At 46.5% G+C, this 18,389-nt stretch overlaps 2 protein-coding genes across 6 annotated transcripts in view; both read left to right on the forward strand.

The window, feature by feature from the left end:
- LOC119373452 (calcium-independent protein kinase C) overlaps positions 1–12,070 on the forward strand; it is a 60,003-nt gene extending 47,933 nt beyond the window's left edge. For all 4 annotated transcript variants that reach the window (XM_037643475.2, XM_037643476.2, XM_037643478.2 and 1 more), the window contains one exon: positions 1,894–12,070. In XM_037643475.2, coding sequence (XP_037499403.1) covers positions 1,894–2,073 — 180 coding nt within the window. In that variant the 3' untranslated portion in view covers positions 2,074–12,070. The remainder of the gene's footprint in view (positions 1–1,893) is intronic.
- A 1,879-nt stretch (positions 12,071–13,949) lies between these two features.
- LOC119375653 (reticulon-1-A) overlaps positions 13,950–18,389 on the forward strand; it is a 30,781-nt gene continuing 26,341 nt past the window's right edge. The window contains exons 1-2 of one of the 2 annotated variants that reach the window (XM_037645883.2): positions 13,951–14,690; positions 17,597–17,632. In XM_037645883.2, the coding sequence (XP_037501811.1) occupies positions 14,072–14,690; positions 17,597–17,632 (655 nt within the window). In that variant the 5' untranslated portion in view covers positions 13,951–14,071. Of the gene's footprint in view, positions 14,691–17,596; positions 17,633–18,389 lie in introns of both variants that reach the window. The other variant, XM_037645884.2, reaches the window with a different exon arrangement.

The raw sequence follows: 18,389 nt of genomic DNA on the forward strand, positions 1-18,389 counted from the left end.
AGCTCCAACAATTGCTTTTGCAAGCGTGTGCAGCGTATGTAAATGTACAGGGTGTTTTTTTTACACAATACAGATTTTTCATAAATATTCTATGACAGTCACGCTCCAGTCGTTTTCACACACATACTCTATGTCGAGACGGAAATACTTTGCCGTTACTAGAATGAAATCGGCGAGAATAATTAACAAAAACTTGTCAATTAACTTTTTAATTAGTAACTTGAGGGCAGTTGTTTATATTAGAAAGTTGTAGTGCATGCCAATTAATGGCATAACTAGCTTTTATAAATCATGAAAGTTGCACGTAATTGGAGATATTCATCATCAAATTTTAAGGGCGAAGTCGAAACTGATTGTGCCCAGTGCGCAGAAAACGTGGCCTCTCTGTTACATCAGACTGGAACTAACTATGACAAAGAAGTCACGGGTAGTTCTGACAAGGAAATTTGAATGAAGGTGCGTCGTGACCATATCTTTTCGTGAAAAGCGACAAGTCAACTCACTTGCGCCAGCGGATTGCCTTGCCTTTGTGTGTATTGTTTGGTGCTTATGTTTCTTTCGGGCTGTGTGCAAGAAAACCGCAATAGTAACCTTTTCTTTCTCTGTGACGCATAAAACTCGGGGGCGCAGCCACTGTGGCGCTTCTTCTTGCAGGCAGGCGAAATAGTTTTTCGCTCCTGTTTATAGATTAAGAAAGAAACAGATAAACGCCACACATTGCACCCATAGAATAAGCTGTCTACATGTGTATTTCAGAATGCTTGCCGATTTTTCTGATGATACTCTGTTTCGGCACGCCTCGATTCAAATTTCGTCACTTCCTTGTCACGTGTACTTTCAGTCTTACGTGACAGAGGGACACATTGTCTACGTGCCGGGTGCAATCATTTTTGATTTCGCCTTTAAAATTTGAGAATGAATATCTCGAACTACGTGCAACTTTAGTGATTTCTAAAAAACAGGTATGCCATAAATCGGCATGCACTACAACTTTCTAATATATTATAAAAAGTTAATTAACAAGCTTTTGTTAATCAGTCACGTCAATGTGATTTTAGTTGCAGCAAAGTATTCCCGCCTCGACACAGGGTACGTGGGCGAAAACAACTGGAGTGTGACTGTCATAGAATATTTTTTAAAAATCCATATCGTCTAAAGGAAACACCCTGGAGGTGTGTGTCTCTTGCATGTGAACGCGTCCATGCTTTTTCCTGCACGTACAGTGCTGCCGGATTGAAATACAACATCAACGACTGATATGCGCAATTGCTCGAGATAACCACGTCATGTTCTTACAAGTCTCGCTGCTAAAGATAAATTATAAAAGAATGCAAGATGTGGAAACATAGGCTGTGCAAACATGGACAGTGCCACATGGACCGTGCCCTATAGTCGGAAGTTGTGTTTTTTTGTTCTCTTTTCCAGTGTCTGTGTTTGCATGCCTTACCTTCTTTTATGATGAGCAGTTACCAACTAGTATCTTAGCTTTCTGTAAATATAAGCTAAAGATAATGTTGGCTCTGATGTAAGTGTTCAAGTTGAAATTACGTCAGTATGACACGAACTGAAGACAGTGGAAACGAAAGTATGTGCATTACTTAGCCCTAAATTGTTGCATTTCAGCTGTGAGTATTGTGAGCCTATACCATACCACACAATACGGAATACTATTCCATATTGGTTCTTCTTGATTGGCCATTTCGAAATACGTCAGGGCACCACACATGGACAGCTCTGATGGTGCGAAATGTGATGACATGGAGAAAACGGAATAGTATTCCGTATTTCATAATACGGTATAGGCCCTCTGTTTTTGCGTTGCATACCTTTGCTATTCAGTGCCCAAGTTGCCAACCTGCCTTCGCTCTCGCTCCTCCATCCTTGTCCGCGCAGAAAACCAAGCGTGACGTGAACAACTTCGACCAAGACTTCACCAAGGAAGAGCCAGTGCTGACACCGGTCAACCCCGAAGTGTTGCGCAACATCAACCAAGAGGAGTTCAAGGGCTTCTCCTTCGTCAACGAGGACTTCAATCCGGCCAGGTTTGCGGGCGAGGGCGGGCCCGCGACATAGTGCCTCCTCCGCACACGACGGGCCGCCCCTTCTAGTCACGCTCCGCGCGCACACACCATCCACCATCACTCCGTTCCTTTTCCCGCCTTCCCTCTGGCGGCTGCAGTGCCTGGCTGGCCCATTCGACCTTTTTTCCCCGACACTCTTTTCCTGATTTCTGTACCCCTGTTACTTCTAATTGTCAACGGGACGGTTTCCCCGTATGCCACGCTCCGGGCTGCGCCCTTTGGAAGTGCAATGCTGTAGAGGCACCTTCGCTGCCATAGCGCGCGGACTCCAGCTTCGCGCGGCGTTCCTTTTCCGCGCAGCAACCATGACGTCTCAACGGGCCTCGCTTCGATGGTAGTGGCCTCCAGGCGGGGTTGTGACAGGCAATTCGCAGACCCTGCCCCCGTTGGCATTTCCACGAAGACGAGTCGGTAGTCGAGAGACCTGTCGACGCACTGCCGAAATCTCGCCGTGTCTCGCGGTGGCGTATTATCGTTCTTTCGTTTGAAACCACGGTGGCGCTTTTCGAACTACTCTCCCTGCCACCCTTCCAAGCTCAGAATGTTGCGTGAGCGAGGGGATCGCTGGGCAAGTTGTCCGTGCCGTAGTCGGAAGCGAGCGACAGGTGGGAAAGCAGGCGCCCAGGCACCCATTTCTAGTCTAGTACAGAGCCGATCTTGTTTAGTGCCATGTGCCCTGGGCTGCTGCAACTGGCCTAGCCCCAAGGGCTGTCCTCTTTTACAAATTTCTTTTTGTCTTTTTAGTTTTCATTGCAAGGATTCTTCATTGCTTTGCTTGCCATCTGAAAGTTTCATCTTCTCCATCCTCCACAACATCATTTTCTATTTTGAGCGAATAGTTCTGTCATCGACTCAGCGTCACCTACAGCTATTGTGTTTCAGGCAAAAGCATTTCTTGTAGGCGGCCATGTTCCTGAGAGAGACGTCGTATTTACTGTTCGTTAATTAGACATCTTACCGCGTGCATTTTTTAGGTTTTTATTCTCACCGTCTATTCGTTCCTCACAGCACTACAGTGTCGACATTCTGTCCCCACCGTTTTACTTCCAAGTCACTCCATCGAACCTTTTATTACTTGTTTCTTTGCTGTGTTCATGACGCGTAGTATTTATTTATTTATTCTCTACAACTTCCACGGACCTTAGAAAGGAGGGGCAATCTCACTAGCTGTGCACGTTTTTTTCTGTAAGCAAAGGTCAGAAGTTCTTGTTTGTTTCGTCCATTTGTTTTGTTTAATTTCATCCATCAATCATTCAACACATTCTGGGCACTGTTGCCAGGCTAATCTTGCACATCAGTCAAGGCCAACATCCACTATTTCCCGGAGCCATAAAATATCACAGCTAATTGCCAACACGACCCAGGCTGTCTTGGCAAGAGTGTGTCTGTCAATGTGGAATTGGCTGTGAGGGAACAGAGACCAGCCACCTTTGCCATTTCTCGGCGCACTTTTGGGGTTGCACCGAGCGACTGAGCTTTTCGTTAATTTATATTTCCTTAGGCTTCTCGTGGAAGCTGCACCTTTGCCATTTGGCCTCAGTTTGGTTGTGCTGATGAGCACTCGTCAAATACGTGTCGTCCGCTTGTTGGCTTACGCTACACTTTGAGAATTGTGCTTTGCTAGTTTTACCGAGAAGTCTCGAATCTTTGCAGTTGGTCTTAGAGTAGCGAGTAAGGTAATCATAGGCCAGCGAATACCTGTGTTGTGGGTATAAATGGCTGTAAGTTTAAAGGCAAAAGCGAGACATCCTAGGTATGTAAGGAACACCGTTGATTCCCTGCCCCTAAGACGCACACATTGTGTGATGATGCAGTGCTGCGGATGCCAGTAGGCAACCCACCAACACAAAGTAAAATGGAAATTGCCATCCCCCCTGTTTAGAAGTGTCCCATCCTCTAGTTTGCTTAGAAGTCTGTGCGTCTGGAATGATTGGCTAGCTATCATGCACGAGTAATTAAGCGATAGGCTTGTCGGGCAACATTACTAGTCAGCTTAGACTGGGGCTATTGGCTTGTGAAATAACTGTTACGTATAGCCCGGTTTCAACAATGAGCGAGCAGTGAGCTGTACTGCTTTGCATCCTGCTTGCGTGCCACACCAAAGAACGAAAAGGTGCTTGTGCCTTTGTAACGAGTGGCCCACCGGTCCCACCGGTCTGCCTGTCCCACCAGTCTGCCGGTCCAGCGGTGGGTGCTGCGCACGAGAACCTCCCAAAGACCGAGGTGACCTTCAGCTCGATCCTAGCTAGAAGTAGGTAGCACCACAGCGGCGTCAGTGCATTTAGATGACGGTTCGAGGCCTGCAGTTAGTATTTGCAGCATCGTAACGCAAAGCCCGCACAAGGGTGGTCTCGGCCGATGGCCTCGGCGTAGTTGTGATTGCAAACCCATCAGTGCAGTGCTTGTGTGTCAGTCGTTTAACTTTGATTCTTTCGTGACTTGAGGGCCTCTCACGATGTTGTGTTTCACGTTACATTCTAATCTCTTTCGTGTTTTATTCCGTTCAGTTTTTGTTTCCGTTTTCTCCTTATCCCACGTAGATCATTGACTTACGCATCAGTATTTATTATTTGTTGTCACCTGTTCAGCCATACATGCCCTGCGGCTTTACATTTCAGCCTCTTTGTACCGGCAAGTGTGTTGTTGCCGTGTAGTGGAACAGCTCGTGCGTTTTGCACTGTCCAAAGATTTCGTCTTGCCCCTCTGGCATGTTCGTGCTATGCCATAGAGCGCGGAGGAATAGTGCTTCGTTTAATTATTAGTTTGACTAATTACTGTGCAGACTCAGTGCATTGCGCATTTCTGGTACTGAATTATTTCTTATTTCCTCCCATGCCCTAGAATACGTGGCAGACCAACCTTCACACCCCGTATCTGAAAAGCAGATGGCCGATCCAGGTTTGCTACAACCGTCTGTGTGGCATATGTCCGTGTACTGTATTTCCGTGAGCGGATCAACTTGCATGTCTGCAGACAGATAGATGAAAGTACCGTGAGACTTTTTTGAAAAGTAACCAAAGTTTCCTTTGCAATTGACGCTCGGAATGCAGATGCGCTTCTAGCCACCTCCGTATTTTGTCAAAGAGGTTGACGATCACTTCTGGAGAAACGGCGCGTCGTTTGCGAGGTAATATTGCAGGGTCGAAGTAAATACGTGCTCGTTATGCCTTTTGTCGTAAAAAGAGAAACTTGTGAGGCGCATGTGTTCTCGACGTGTGCGTCACAATGCCTGCGTTGAATGGTTACGGCTACCGAGCAGCTATCGCATTGCACTTGGCCCACTTACAAGATTGGCTAGGGTGCAGTATCCATCTCTGAGAGTCAGTCGTGTTGCGGCCTAGATATGTGGTCTCAAATCTGGACGTTCACTGCGTAGCTTGTGGGCACGAGCGCAGAGAGTGTTCCTTAGGTCATGGCTGTATGCTTGGGACGTGCAAAAACTTAGCTTTTGTCACGATTTCAATTTTTCTGTAAACTGCTGCAAGCATTTGTACTTGCGGTTCCTATTTTGTCGACCCTTTCTTTAGTTCATGAGCTGTGGAGGTTGTTGGTTACTGTCTAGCTGTTTAAACCGCCATCTTGATTTGATTCCTAGTGTGTCAATTATCAAACTTTATAAGACTGCAATGAGGAATACGGGTCTGTCTCCTGCCTATCACCTATCGATTCTGCACGCCTTTTACTTAGCCGTGAAAATTGTTTCAAGCTTTTCCTGTCTTATCTGAAGGATGAATTAACGCAAGGTGAATGTTTCTGCTTGGCTGTAATGTTTAGTTGCATTCATTTGACGTACAGTTCAGCTTGCAAGGCGTACAATGCACCATCAATTGGCCTCATGTGTGTACCACTATAAAACCAGTGGTCTTAATCGCTTGCATAGCTGCAGCCACTTGTGCAAATATTAGTTCACTGATTCATCTGGATCGGTTTTTAGTACAGTGCTGCTTTGGTGTTGGTTAACTGCTTCGTATTTGCGTTGAAGTCATGATCGTTTGTTTGAGTCTTTTTGACAGTGGTTTCCCTGCGACTCTAGGTGTTCGTGCTATGTCACCACGGTAGCTCCTCGATTCCAACTCTTTGCGCAGTAGTCATCGTGTATACGTGTATCGGTACACCGTTTGTCATTGTTTGTTCCAGTATCGAGGAAATTGTAAATTACGATGGTTGAGCTTCTTCTTTTTGTTGCAAGTTTTTGTCTTTTTTTTTTTTGGTATAAAAGAAGACTGCCGTTTCACATAGCGAAATACTCACGTGCACACATCACAGAGTGCATCAGACAGTGCCAACAACTGTTTGGTGCACGATGCGTGCACATGTACATAATGTAAATGCGAGTTGTTTTTTGGACAAGGCATCGCTGTGACTTTTCTCTATGCCTGCTTTTGTCTGCCTTGTTTTCTTTGTGTGCATTATCTTTATTTTTATTTTCTTTGCATGTGTGCAATTTGGGCAGACTGAGAACATATGTAAACTGAGCAATGTGTTTTGCCATGGTGTGGATCGTGAATGTAAATGTTGTACAAGGCTTGCTACTTTTGTCAACTTTGGGGAAAACGGGAATTGTGGGCCGACGCTTCTTGTGACTCACGCTGGCTTACGGATTGACTTTTCTTTTTTGTAGTTGTTACAAATGCAGCTAAAATTGATTGCGGTTGCGGTGTCGAGCATGCGACAGAACGGTGACAACGTTGAGGCGTGTGCTTCATGCTCGGCACTTGCAGAGCACACATGCTTTTGTAAGAAATGCCTGTTTTGTCTCCATCCAAGTGCAGTGTTGCACTGCGCAATGTTTGCTTTGTAATGTTCCTTTTGTCACGAGATTGAAGTGCGAAGAGATGTTTTGCAATGCAACTCTGTGGCGATAAGAGTTATTGTTCGGCGAATACTGTGCGTGTGAAGGTGTTTTTATGCTATAAATCATGGTCCCTTTGTGTTCCTCCTTGATGTTTCAGTGTGCATGAGCTTACCTGCAGATGTAATGCAAAATGCTCGCCCAGTATTTTTTTCTTCCCTATTATCATACCAGCAAGTTCATATGTACAATGCTTGCTCTAATTTTGTAGAGCGTAATTAGCCGAGGCTTGCTTCCGGGTCTGGTTGCATCTGGACACTTGCTTTTAACCAATTCTATCTGAATTTATTTTCAAAGGTGTCCATTCTACAGAGATGCTCTGCGGCATTCGTCATCACTTACCTGAACCCCACAGGTTCGGGGTAAAATGTTTCTGCATATTTTTGATGTTCTCCGTAATACATTTTTTTGTACAATCTTCGTCAGAAACGGAGATGCCACTGTGCAGTACGCGTACACTGATCACTGATTGAGATGCGACAATTTAGGGCTAAGTAATGCACGCACTTTCGTTTTCACCGTCTTCAGTTCGTTTCATATTGACGTAATTTCGACTCAAACACTTACATTCAAGCCAACGTAACCTTTAGTAGTGAGATTCGTAGCGACATGATGCAGTTATTTCCTGAAGTTGCACGTACCTACCAGAAGTTTCCATGTAGCGTTTCAATCCATGCGGACTGTAAAGTTACCTCTGCATCTATTGTCACAACGTTCAAAACATTATTTCAAAGTCGCCTATTGTTCATTGGGACTCCGAGCTCATGAAGGGCATGCATTCTGCAGTTCACTTTGTATGACGGCAGATTTTATCAATATTGCACACAACTATGATGCCCAAGAGAGTGAATTCAGCCAGCAATTTGGACAGTTGATGTCACTTAAACATTTTATTTCATGCAATACTGTTCATGAAAAGGGTATGTAAAGCTTGTCTGACCGAAGCTGTGCCATAGACAGTGGACGTTTTTTTCTTTTTCCATTGGACAGATCGAGAAATAGCGTTGGCAACTTCATAGGTGAAGTCACTGAGCTACAACCCAAAATCCCCTCCCTTCTTTCTTTGAGAAGTAGCTAAGGCGTAATGATTACTTGCACAATTAATTTTTTATTTGAGATGTTTTAATAATTATACTTAGCTTTAACTTGAATGTGGATAGAGAAGACAACCGGCAATTTTCTAAAACAGCATCAGGTCGCCTGGCTTGCCCAGAGGTGCAGCTTTTGCACACTCAAATACACCAATAATATCTTTTATGTAGCTTTAGAATAAGTGACAGAGGTGTGTAAATCACCCCCAGGATCAAATGGGGGTGGGGAACTCGGCAAATTCCGTGAGAAATTTTACCAGGGCAATTTGCTAGCTATTTACATTACCAAAGAGCTTAGTAAAGAACTCGGCTAATCTGCAGAAAGGCAAACTTGGCAACATTCTTGCCAAGTAACCAACACTGCTAAGAAACTTATGCTAAGAATTCAATACCGCAACTTGTTCTCCAGAATGAAGCGGCTGTTCTAGGATTTGAGCTCCAGTGAGCAAGGGGCAGACTTCAAAAAAAGATTTTTGTGCCGTCAGCATAAGTGTTTAGATCGCTGAAGTGACGTTCCTACAGCATTCTCGGTGTCTTGTGGATCCATGGAGCCACAACAGGGGTATGGAGACAGTTGAAACTTCTGAAAAATTGGTCAAATTATGCCTAGTTTGATTCTGCTCTTGAATCGAATAGTCTAATGGGAAATAAGGATATATTCACTGTAATCTTAGGATACAGTGGTGCTTCGACGAATGGACATTTTGCAGAGCAAACCAGACTCTCTCGTAATGGCAAAATGTTCAATGGCAAAACATGACCTGCAGCGCATACCCACCTATGGAATGAATTGAGTTCATTTTTCAAGGCACCACTTGATTTGAGATTCTGAACTATGCACACCAAGCATACAATTGCAACAAAAATGCAATAAATTTCATCCAAGTGGCTATAGTAGACATAAAAACGCGAGTAGTTCCATAATGTAACATGCTCCGTCGCTCTGGAGCAGAACTTTGTCGGCAGAGCCGTTGTAATCCACTCACCAATGAGTCCGAATTCTGCGAACAAAGGACTTACTGGCCCATAATTCTCATTTTTTAGTTTCAATAAACAATGCTTCACTAGGAGCAGTGCAGTGACAGAAGCATCCTGATGCGTCATGAACGTACTAGGATGCGAAGATTGTTGGGAGCCTGTTGCTCTCTTGAGAGACGTAGCCCCCACTCGAACCATTGAGCTTTGAGGCACCTCGACTTGTAGCTCTTCAGTCAGAACAATCTGAAACTTGCGACATGCCTCTGTTTTTTAATGCAAGCATGCGAATTATCAAAACGCATACAACAGGCACTTGCCGAATGTTGCGGAACTTGTAGGCAAGAAAGACGGCTACGATTCCACAGTGCCTGCAAAAAGTGCAACTCTCCCGAAGGTAGCATGACAACAGAAAAAAATTAATTTAAAAAAAAGATGTAAGCATCATCAAATACCAGAATTTTTAGATATACACTCAAGCCTTGGTATAGCGAATATAGATACAATGAATTATCGTTTTTAACGAAGTAAATTAAAACTATTCATTTTATTGCGAATGTATGTTTATATCGAATATACTTTTGTCAGATGCAACTTCTTTATAAGGTTTGACTGTAGCGCTCTGTGTGTCACTAGTCCTAATACGTAATACTTAATAAAACAAAGTTTCCAACGGATGGTCATTTACGTCTGGATTTGAAACTTGAGCACTTTTCTTGGCAACCAAAAATGAGGATGCACCAAAGAAGATTCACTTTGTTGCTTAAAACTCAGACATCAAGCAACCGTATCCCCGCAGTTCGGCTTTCTGTGACTCCTGTAGTTCAAAGTGGAGTTCTACAGCGGGTGTGACTGAAGGTCCTTGCTGCGAATGCTGTAGGAACGCCACATTGCATCTGGCGACGGCTCTAGTCACCTGCACCGTGGTGCACTCTAATTGTGGTTGTCTATGTGTACAACTCGTGTTGCTCTATGAGAAGTTGAGGATAGTGATGCATCGGTGAGGAAGTCAAACGAAGATACGAAACAAACTTCTTGCACATAAACTCGGCTGTACCCAGTGTCCTCAGAACAACATTGATGCCTAATCTTTTTGTTTGTTAGTTGAACACCAGTGACAAGTCTTCAGCTACAGTGATGCAGTGGTTTATGTAGTGTATATTGTGTGTGTTTTTTTGCTTCTAGTGAATGGCAAACAGCTTTACCTAAAGAACACTTCTCTGTAGCATAGCATGGGTGCATTCCGAGAGTTAGCACCTTGTAAAAAGTGTACAGGATGGTTGCTACAATTGGGCACGTCTTTAGTTTATACCCACTCGTGCGGATTTCTTTCGCTTCGCCATGGTACTTACTTTATTCCACGTGGCCATTTTTGTTTTATGCAGTGTTGCTTATGGAACTCTTTTTCCATGCTTAGTTTTACTATTCTCTCTCAAAACCATTTCAAGCGAACGACTTTGTGAGCAGCAGTGTTGCTTTCAGTCAGTGCAGGGTAGTCGTCAGTCTTCAACGCAGAAGCGTGTGCATGCATTTGTCGTAGGGGAAGGTACCAAGCAGTGACCTAGTCCCTCTGCGACACACCCCCTGTTTTACCCTCCAGCCAAAGATCTAATTTGAGCGCTGGTGGAGATGGCATGTCTGAAGCTTGTCAAAAGCGTATCTTCGTTACTAGGCGCTGTATTCCCTCCCCACCACCGTATGCACAAAAACTGGGTGTGGCAACGAATCACAGGCAGCCAGCCATCTTCACGGGCTGTCTCCAGCTTCGCGTTATCCCAGCCACACGGCCTCAGCTCTTGGCAGGTCCCACGGTCTCAGCCCGAGATAAAAGTCCCGAATTTTACTCCCATGCCACCATGGCTTTTTTCTTTTGTTTTTAAAAAGGAGGTAGTGGTGCAGCGTGGCTGTCCCAGAGAGCACCGAATGCCGTCGGCTCTGGATGCAACAGGAGGGGGTCGTTTTGAAGCGCCCCTTCTTTTTCCCGTCAGACAGGTGACATAGCACCATATAGGCACGCTGTTCTTCGTTCTCTCTCGCAATGTGTGGGGTGTGCGTGTTTGTATAGAAAAAAAAAAAAACAAGATGCAGCAGCTTAGAAGCAAATGCACCTTTAGATCTGCACAATCAACTCGTTGGTTACCTAGATTTCCCCAGAGCGTAAAAAGCAGCAGCAGTGTAGAAGTAAATGTGGCAGCACCTCCTTACACCTTGTTCAAACCCGTGATGCAGTGGAGCCAGTTTGTTCTCCCCAACCCCGACGACACCGGGATGCCGAGAGAACTCTCGCGTGCGCTCGTTTAATTGCCAGGCGTGGCTAGCGCGTCATCTCCAGCCTTCTGTTTCATTTTTACTTAGTCGTCGTTCCATAACGGGATCTCAGTGTCGTGCAGAGCTTTCGAATGGGACGCATGCTAGTCGACAAGAGATGCCCGCAGCTCGCCCTGGCACTGTAACTGGCATGGTGTGTGTGGTCGTTGTTGTCTCCTTCTGTGACGAAACTGAGCGAGTTTTCACCGCCGATCCGTGTTTGTGCCGTGCAGGGTTTGGTGGCCGGGCTTTGATGCCCACATGCCTGCTTCACGCGTAAGTGTTCACATTTAGACACCGCCCCCCTCCGTTTAGGAGAGGTGGAACCGGAAGACGTGCCCTCGTTTGGACGGTTCGGAAAGAGGGAGACTTTTTTCCCAACTCTTGCGGCGGTCTGTGCGGGCACAGGAGATGCAATTTTTTGTCACGGCGGTTCGCGTGACGACTCCTGCACGCGACATCATCCTGCCTCCCGAGGAGCCATTGGAAGCAGAGCAATGGCCTCTCAGTAGTTTTCAGACAAAGCGATGTAGCGGCAGAGTAAGCGATTTGTCTAGGCACACTCCACTTACACACGAACACACACACACAAAACGTGTTGGCCACACCTGTGTGTGCTGGTCATCATCACAGTGAAGACTTTAGGATGGGGGAAAAGTGCAAAAGGATGTTATAAATATATACATAAGGTTACTCACACAATATATGTATATAAAATAAAGATATTGACAACAAGATTGGTGTGAAGTAGAAGCATTTGTAAACTCTGTACATTCAACTGTGTCTGTTTTGAAAGCATGGTCTTTAAAAACAAAGAAAAAAAAAACTGCAACGTGCTGGTGGCACACAGCGGCCCTCAACCATAGGTGTTAGGCTCCTGAATCTGGTGCTGGCACGACTGTTCTGATATATTTTGTCTGTGGTTCTCATGCCCTTGTGGACATTGCTGCTAATAAACTCATCTGTGATGCAAAGAGAGAAAAAAAGAAAAAAAAAGTACAGCAGAAAATGTTGTTTCAGTTCTTTCGGTGAGAACAACACTTACCAATGCATGTTATACTTTATGGTGGTCGCCTGCGTCTCCTCAACCCTCATAAGCCAATGGTAACTCTTCTGGCTTGGTGAACCTTGTGTTGACATCTTGTATCTGTGGGTGTTCTGGTAAGATGTTTTTTTTTTTTTTTTGCCACACTGACAGAGGTGCTCATTGGAATTACCTTGTCTGCTTTAGTTAATTGGCTCACATCAATGAAGTTTACTGAGTACGCTGCCATTTAAAGCGGAATTTGATTTCAGATCAACACAAGACTGCATTTATTAGTGCAGCATTTACAGATCATTTCATTATAAACTTCGTTAATTGTGCCATGCACACCTCTCGTGTCATGTTCGTTGTTGTACACGAGTGTAGTCGCTCACTGGTCCACGAAGTGATACTTGTTCAGTGGCGGCAATTTGAGCCAATCGGCAGGGCTCTCTCGGCGTTTTTGGCCAATCGGGTATGACAAGATGGCCAAAACGTTGCCCCAAGACCACGACCTACTGGCCGACTCCATGATGTTTTGCCCGAATGTTCGAATGTTGAGACAGGCAAGTTCACCACAAAAAACGACAGGTTTGCTACCCTACAATGGGGGTTAAGGAGATGCCAGAAAGAAATCCCTGGATAATAAATTACGCCGTTTTGTCATATTCCTTCACGTTTTCATTTGGACCAATCTGAGAGCGCTTCCTAATACTTTTGCCCTTAAGTTCGCATTTTATCATCATCAAGAACACACAACCTTTCTCAAATATCTCGTAAACAAACGCGATTGTAAGTACGTACATACAGCCGAACGTCGTGGTGACTTGGCAGAACACATACAGGAAATGAAAGAATCCTTGTAACACGGTCGAAGTGTCACTGGAAGCCAGGATTTCGACAAGTATCACCCCTGGCCTTGTTTTCAGGGTGCTGTCTTGAAGAATTAGACATGACCACTTGTCGAAACGTCGGCTCCAACGACACCGCAGCCGTGTTCCAAGGATTTCTCATCTCTTCAAGCTCCTCTTCTGCCTTACTTGAATAGGAAATATTGGTCTGCTTTCACCCTGTCTGGCGAAAACAATTATTTAAATGGAAAGCCAATCAATTCTGGCTGCTACAATGCGTGTAAAACACGATAGCAGCGCGTCAACAGTGAAATGCACAGAGCGTGCATTCCGTGAGTACACATATTTTTCCTTTGGGCGGTTCTCGCGCATTTGCATCGCGCTTCCGTCGCACGACGGTTTTGCGTTGTGCCACCGCAGTGTTTCCCGTTTTAAGTGGACGAGACGCAGCTGGCCGGAAAGCTCGCCTACGCCGCATTTTTTTTTCCTTGTTTTGTTTTGTGGCGCTAACTTCGAAAGCGCGTTTTTGTTTAGTTAGGTCAGCACGAACTACGGTAAACAATTCAATCCCGGAGATAAATTCTGCGACGGCAATTTGTTGTTTTTGTCTGGCGAAAAAAAATTGAAAAAAAAAATATGTGGGCGGCCAGAACGTTACAACGCGACCTGCCTCATTGTTTTGAGGGGCCCATTGTGCGTTTTGACAACTGGCGCTTCGGGCGCGCCGCCGGCGTGCGCCTCGTCTCCGCGAATGAGTCACACTCCACTGCGCGCCGCCGCTGGTTGACTACGCTAGCAGACGACAGCACTCTGACGGGCCCTTTCTACCGGTGCGGACTTCAACGGCTTCTCCTCATAGTGCCCTGCCCAGCAGCTCTTCAATCGCCGCAATGGATATTTGGAGCTCTTATGCGAAAGACACAGGCGACGATTCGCCCAACGCGCAGAAGAAGCCTCTAGTCTCCGAATCCGTGAATGCACTGAGCGAAGACCTCGCCCAGTTCGCCACCGGCAGCGCTGTGACAGATGCGGCGAGGAGCGCCGCTTCTTCAGCCTCCCACGGCGGCGATGCGATCCCTTCAGCCAAGGATAACCACGATCAGCTGGATCTCCTTTCAGATTTCCAGCCGAACGCCGCCGCGGCGAGCTCCGCTCCGGCCGCTGCGGACAGCAGCACCACGCCGTCGGCCTACGACATCGGCGATTTATTACATGACGCATCGCCGGCGGCTGGCGGAGCTCCGCTCTTGAAGCCTAGCGCGCCGCCAGCGCCCGAGAAGGTCGCGCCAGCGGCGGCCGAGCCCGATTTAGAACCCCGTCCAGAGCCGAAAAACCCGCCTCCACCCAAACAGACAGCGCCGGAGGAGTTGTTGCCCGTAGCGGACGTTAAGCCTACGCCCGTCACATCAGCGTCGACTACTAAGCCTAAAGCAGCCGAAATGCAGAGAGAAGCGACTTCGACCACGAGTTTTTCGAAGGACAGGCCGTCGTGTTGCATTTTTTCGCCAGGTGAGTGAGTCATTGTACGCACGCTCATTACGCTGTATATACCGTCGCTCCTTCATGTCGCCGCCGTCGATGTGCCGCCCCGATTTCGCAACGCACTTCGATGAGAGTTTTGACGCGCTCTGAGTACGATCAAAACAACCGCCCTTTTTATCTTCTTTTTTTACGTCCCGGCATAGCAGTTGCATGGATTCACATGTCAAATGGTGCTCGTGGAAAGTGCGTCACTGCACGCTTTGCTTTATGGGATGCGGAACTTGATACGGAGAACCGGTTATTTCGTGCTGCTGTTGCAATGATGCGTAACTATTCTGCAGTTCTAGCGTTGTTTGTGTTTGTCCCACCTTTTGTTTCCGTGTTGTCATAACAGAGACGGAGCAATGCATGTTTTAATGACACCACTAACAGTCTCATGGGCGTGCATGTACGCATGTATTACCGGATTTGCGCATGAAACCGCTTATGTAGATGTATTCTAACATCGATCCAGAGTCGCGATAGGCTGCGTATCAAAATAGCAAACAAAACGGGCGTTTTTCCAACGACGCGGTGGCCGAGCGGTCTCGCCGACAACGCGTTTCGTCGAAGGCGAGGAGTCCCGGGAGGTCGCGGGTTCGAATCTCGGTTGCGACGCATTCGAACTGACCATTGGTGCTGGCTCTTTTCGCATCCGTGGTCCAAAGAAATGCAAAAACAAAATGCGAGCTCGCGTTAAATGTACGCGTGGGATTCTTCCATGCGTCGCTACGTCGAGTTTGCTACACAGTCGCGATCTTTTCCCACCGGTCTCCATCTTTTTCTTTTTTTGTTCCTTCCGTACTCTGCGAGGTTGCGTAAGTAGCGTAACACGACTCGGTCGTCGGCGCCTTGAATTCCGCGTTTCCTTGTCGAGGTCAGACGCAGAGGCCGAACGAGTTCAAGTTCGCCGCCCTCCCCCACCAGACGAATGAGGGAAAAAAAAAAAAAAATGTCTACAGCTAGATCGCTAGATATTGAGGTCTAGTCGAGCAGTTTTTACGCGACCTTTTCCCGGGTAGTACCTCTGGCAGAAAAACCTTTACTTCGTCTGGCAAAATAAACGTGAAATCGAATTATATGCCGTTAGAATAGAAGCTTGAGCGAGTTGGGAGGGGTTTATGCAAGTATGTTTCGCCGACAGTGCATCTAGCCGGCCTAGTCATATACATGATTGAAGGTGAATAACCAGCTAAGACACAGCGTGTGCATAAATAGGTTTACTACTTTCTTTTTCCTGCAATTAGCTTCGTCCCGTGGGCACACAGATTTAGGAATTAGTCTCTGTAACGTAAACGTGTTGTGTGTGTGTGCCTTTCTGTTCAATTCAAAGGTTGTGGGTTCGGTCGGATCCCACCGATGGAAAGGGTGATCTTTCGTACTCATTTCAAATCTACGTCACAATTAGTACACTACACAATTAAAATACAACGATTAGCGTCGTCTGTGCTTAATGGACCATTTGCAAAAATCTGCAAGGCGGCTTTACTGTAAGGTTGTTTTCCAACCAAAAGCTCTCCGTCGCAGACCGGTTTTCTCGCTCATTGTACTTTTACCGCTCCTAATTCCAGTGAAGGCACGCGAGTACGACAAAACGACCTCTTTCCCCAACAATTACTGTGGGGCCGCCTCGTACGAACCCTCAGCCTTCGCTAGGTGGACAAGGAACCCGTCGTTCGTAAGAAAAAAAAAAGGGGGGGGGGGGGGGCTAGAGAAGCAAAAACAGAATGAGCGAGAAAAGCAGTCAGGGATTGAGAATTTTTGGTTGGAAAACGACCTTGCAGGAAAGCCGCCTTGCAGATTTTTGCAAATGGTCCATTGTCTGTTCGATTCATCTGGTTGTGTCTAACGAACGAAACGAGCCGCACGAAAGAATTCCCTTTCTTTTGTTCTTTCTGTCAATTGGGTGGCCTTCATAGTAAAGTTCATTTCATCGTAGTAAAGTAGTAAACAAGTATTGGAGTTATTCCTTATCGCGTCTACTGCCTCTGCAAGCTAGCCACCATACTAGGGTGGTAGCCACGTTGGGACTTACGGCGAAAAAAGGGGGCACCGACCTATGTCCATTATTAGGGTGTCCCCTCCGGAATGCCGCTCAGACTAGCTCAGACGGGGTGGTCTTCAGTGCGCGAGAAAGGTTAGACCTCTTCGTGATTTTTAGGGGGGCACGGACAGCCGAATGCCACGTAGTTGTACAGGGGCAGCCATGCATGTACCCATAGGAGTGAGCACGGGCAGAGGGGGGGGGGGGGGGGCTAATTATCTATGGGGGCTCCAAGTCTACCCCGCACCTTTAATCAGTCGGACGTGTCCAGTCATCTGCAGGGTTATGGCCTTGCATGTTTTTTGACGATAATGGCGGACATTCCAAGAACTGTGCACGTTTTACCCCGGGAAAGCGGGAGCCAAATTCAGGCCGTTGTGAAAAGCACGTCAACGCTTCGACTTCATTTTTTTTTTTTTAGGAGGTTACTATGGCTCCAGCCAAGTTTTAAGAGAGCCCGACGTTTCGGGACCGATTCGGCCCCTTCCTCAGGGGGTGACTGGTTTGGTCATGGAAGCTTCTCCCCGACTTGTTTCCCCGCGGCTCCGGATTTCTCTTTCCCTCACGTTTCCATTGCAAAGCTTGTATTCCTTCTAATTCGACCTACAAAGGGAGGGGAGGGTTAAAGAATGAAACGTAGCTGTATGTATGATTGTTTGCGCCCCATAACTTTTAAATTTGCGCGAACCTTGGAAGCTCGATTTTTACGAACTGACTGACGTGGTGGTGGTGTTGCCTGTAATAACCTAATCACGTGGTCATGCGTGTCTTTTGCTGATATTCCCTCGTCCTGAATAACGTGCACGCGGTGTCTTTGACCTCCTAACATCGCTGTAATAACACTTTGCAGGATCCGGCTGGAGTCCAGCGTGTCTGCATCCATGCGGTAAGCATACAGTATGAATGCGTGTGCATGGTGTTGTGCTGTAACCTAATTAATTCAGTAATGGATTTAACCAAACGAATCTGGCACAACTAACGTGAAGCCGCCTGTGCGCGATGTGTCAATGCTGTGCTGCATTGCTGAGCGCGAGGCTGTGGGTACGACTCCCGGTTTGGCACGGAAAGCCTCGTGACTTATTACCGTTATTACAAGAGTACACTTTCGATCTGGATTGAACCTTTTGACCGCTATCGACAGTGATCGCTGTGGTGGCTCAGAGGCTACAGGTGTGCTGCTATAAGCACCAGGGCGCCGGTTCGATTCCCTGCCGCGCATTTCGATAGGGACTTAAAGTACAAAAGGCATTTTATATTGGTTCAACAAAGATGATGAAGTTGAACAGACTTGTGCGTGCACTCGAAGAAAGAAAAATGCTTGAAATGCAGATGTCAGCTTGTACCTCCGATCGAGATTGGATATGTCGCACGAGCACTTTCGATTGCGATTGACCCATTGAAGGGGGCACTAGCTCTCACTATGTAGCGAAATTGTGTGCCATGTGTCTGTAGCACGAAGCTTCGCAGTTTGTGCTGGATTCGAACTCAGTACCAACCCCTTTGCGGGCCGTTGTTACGCCAGGAGCTGTTATACGTAAAGGAGGTTCGTAGTGAGTGTTGTCTTTGACGCTATAAAAATGGCTTGGACACGCGTTTGTAGCACGAGGATTCTCAGTTTGTGCGGGATTCGAACCCTGCACCAA

This window comes from Rhipicephalus sanguineus, chromosome 11 (assembly GCF_013339695.2).
Source record: "Rhipicephalus sanguineus isolate Rsan-2018 chromosome 11, BIME_Rsan_1.4, whole genome shotgun sequence".
NCBI classification, from domain to species: domain Eukaryota; kingdom Metazoa; phylum Arthropoda; class Arachnida; order Ixodida; family Ixodidae; genus Rhipicephalus; species Rhipicephalus sanguineus.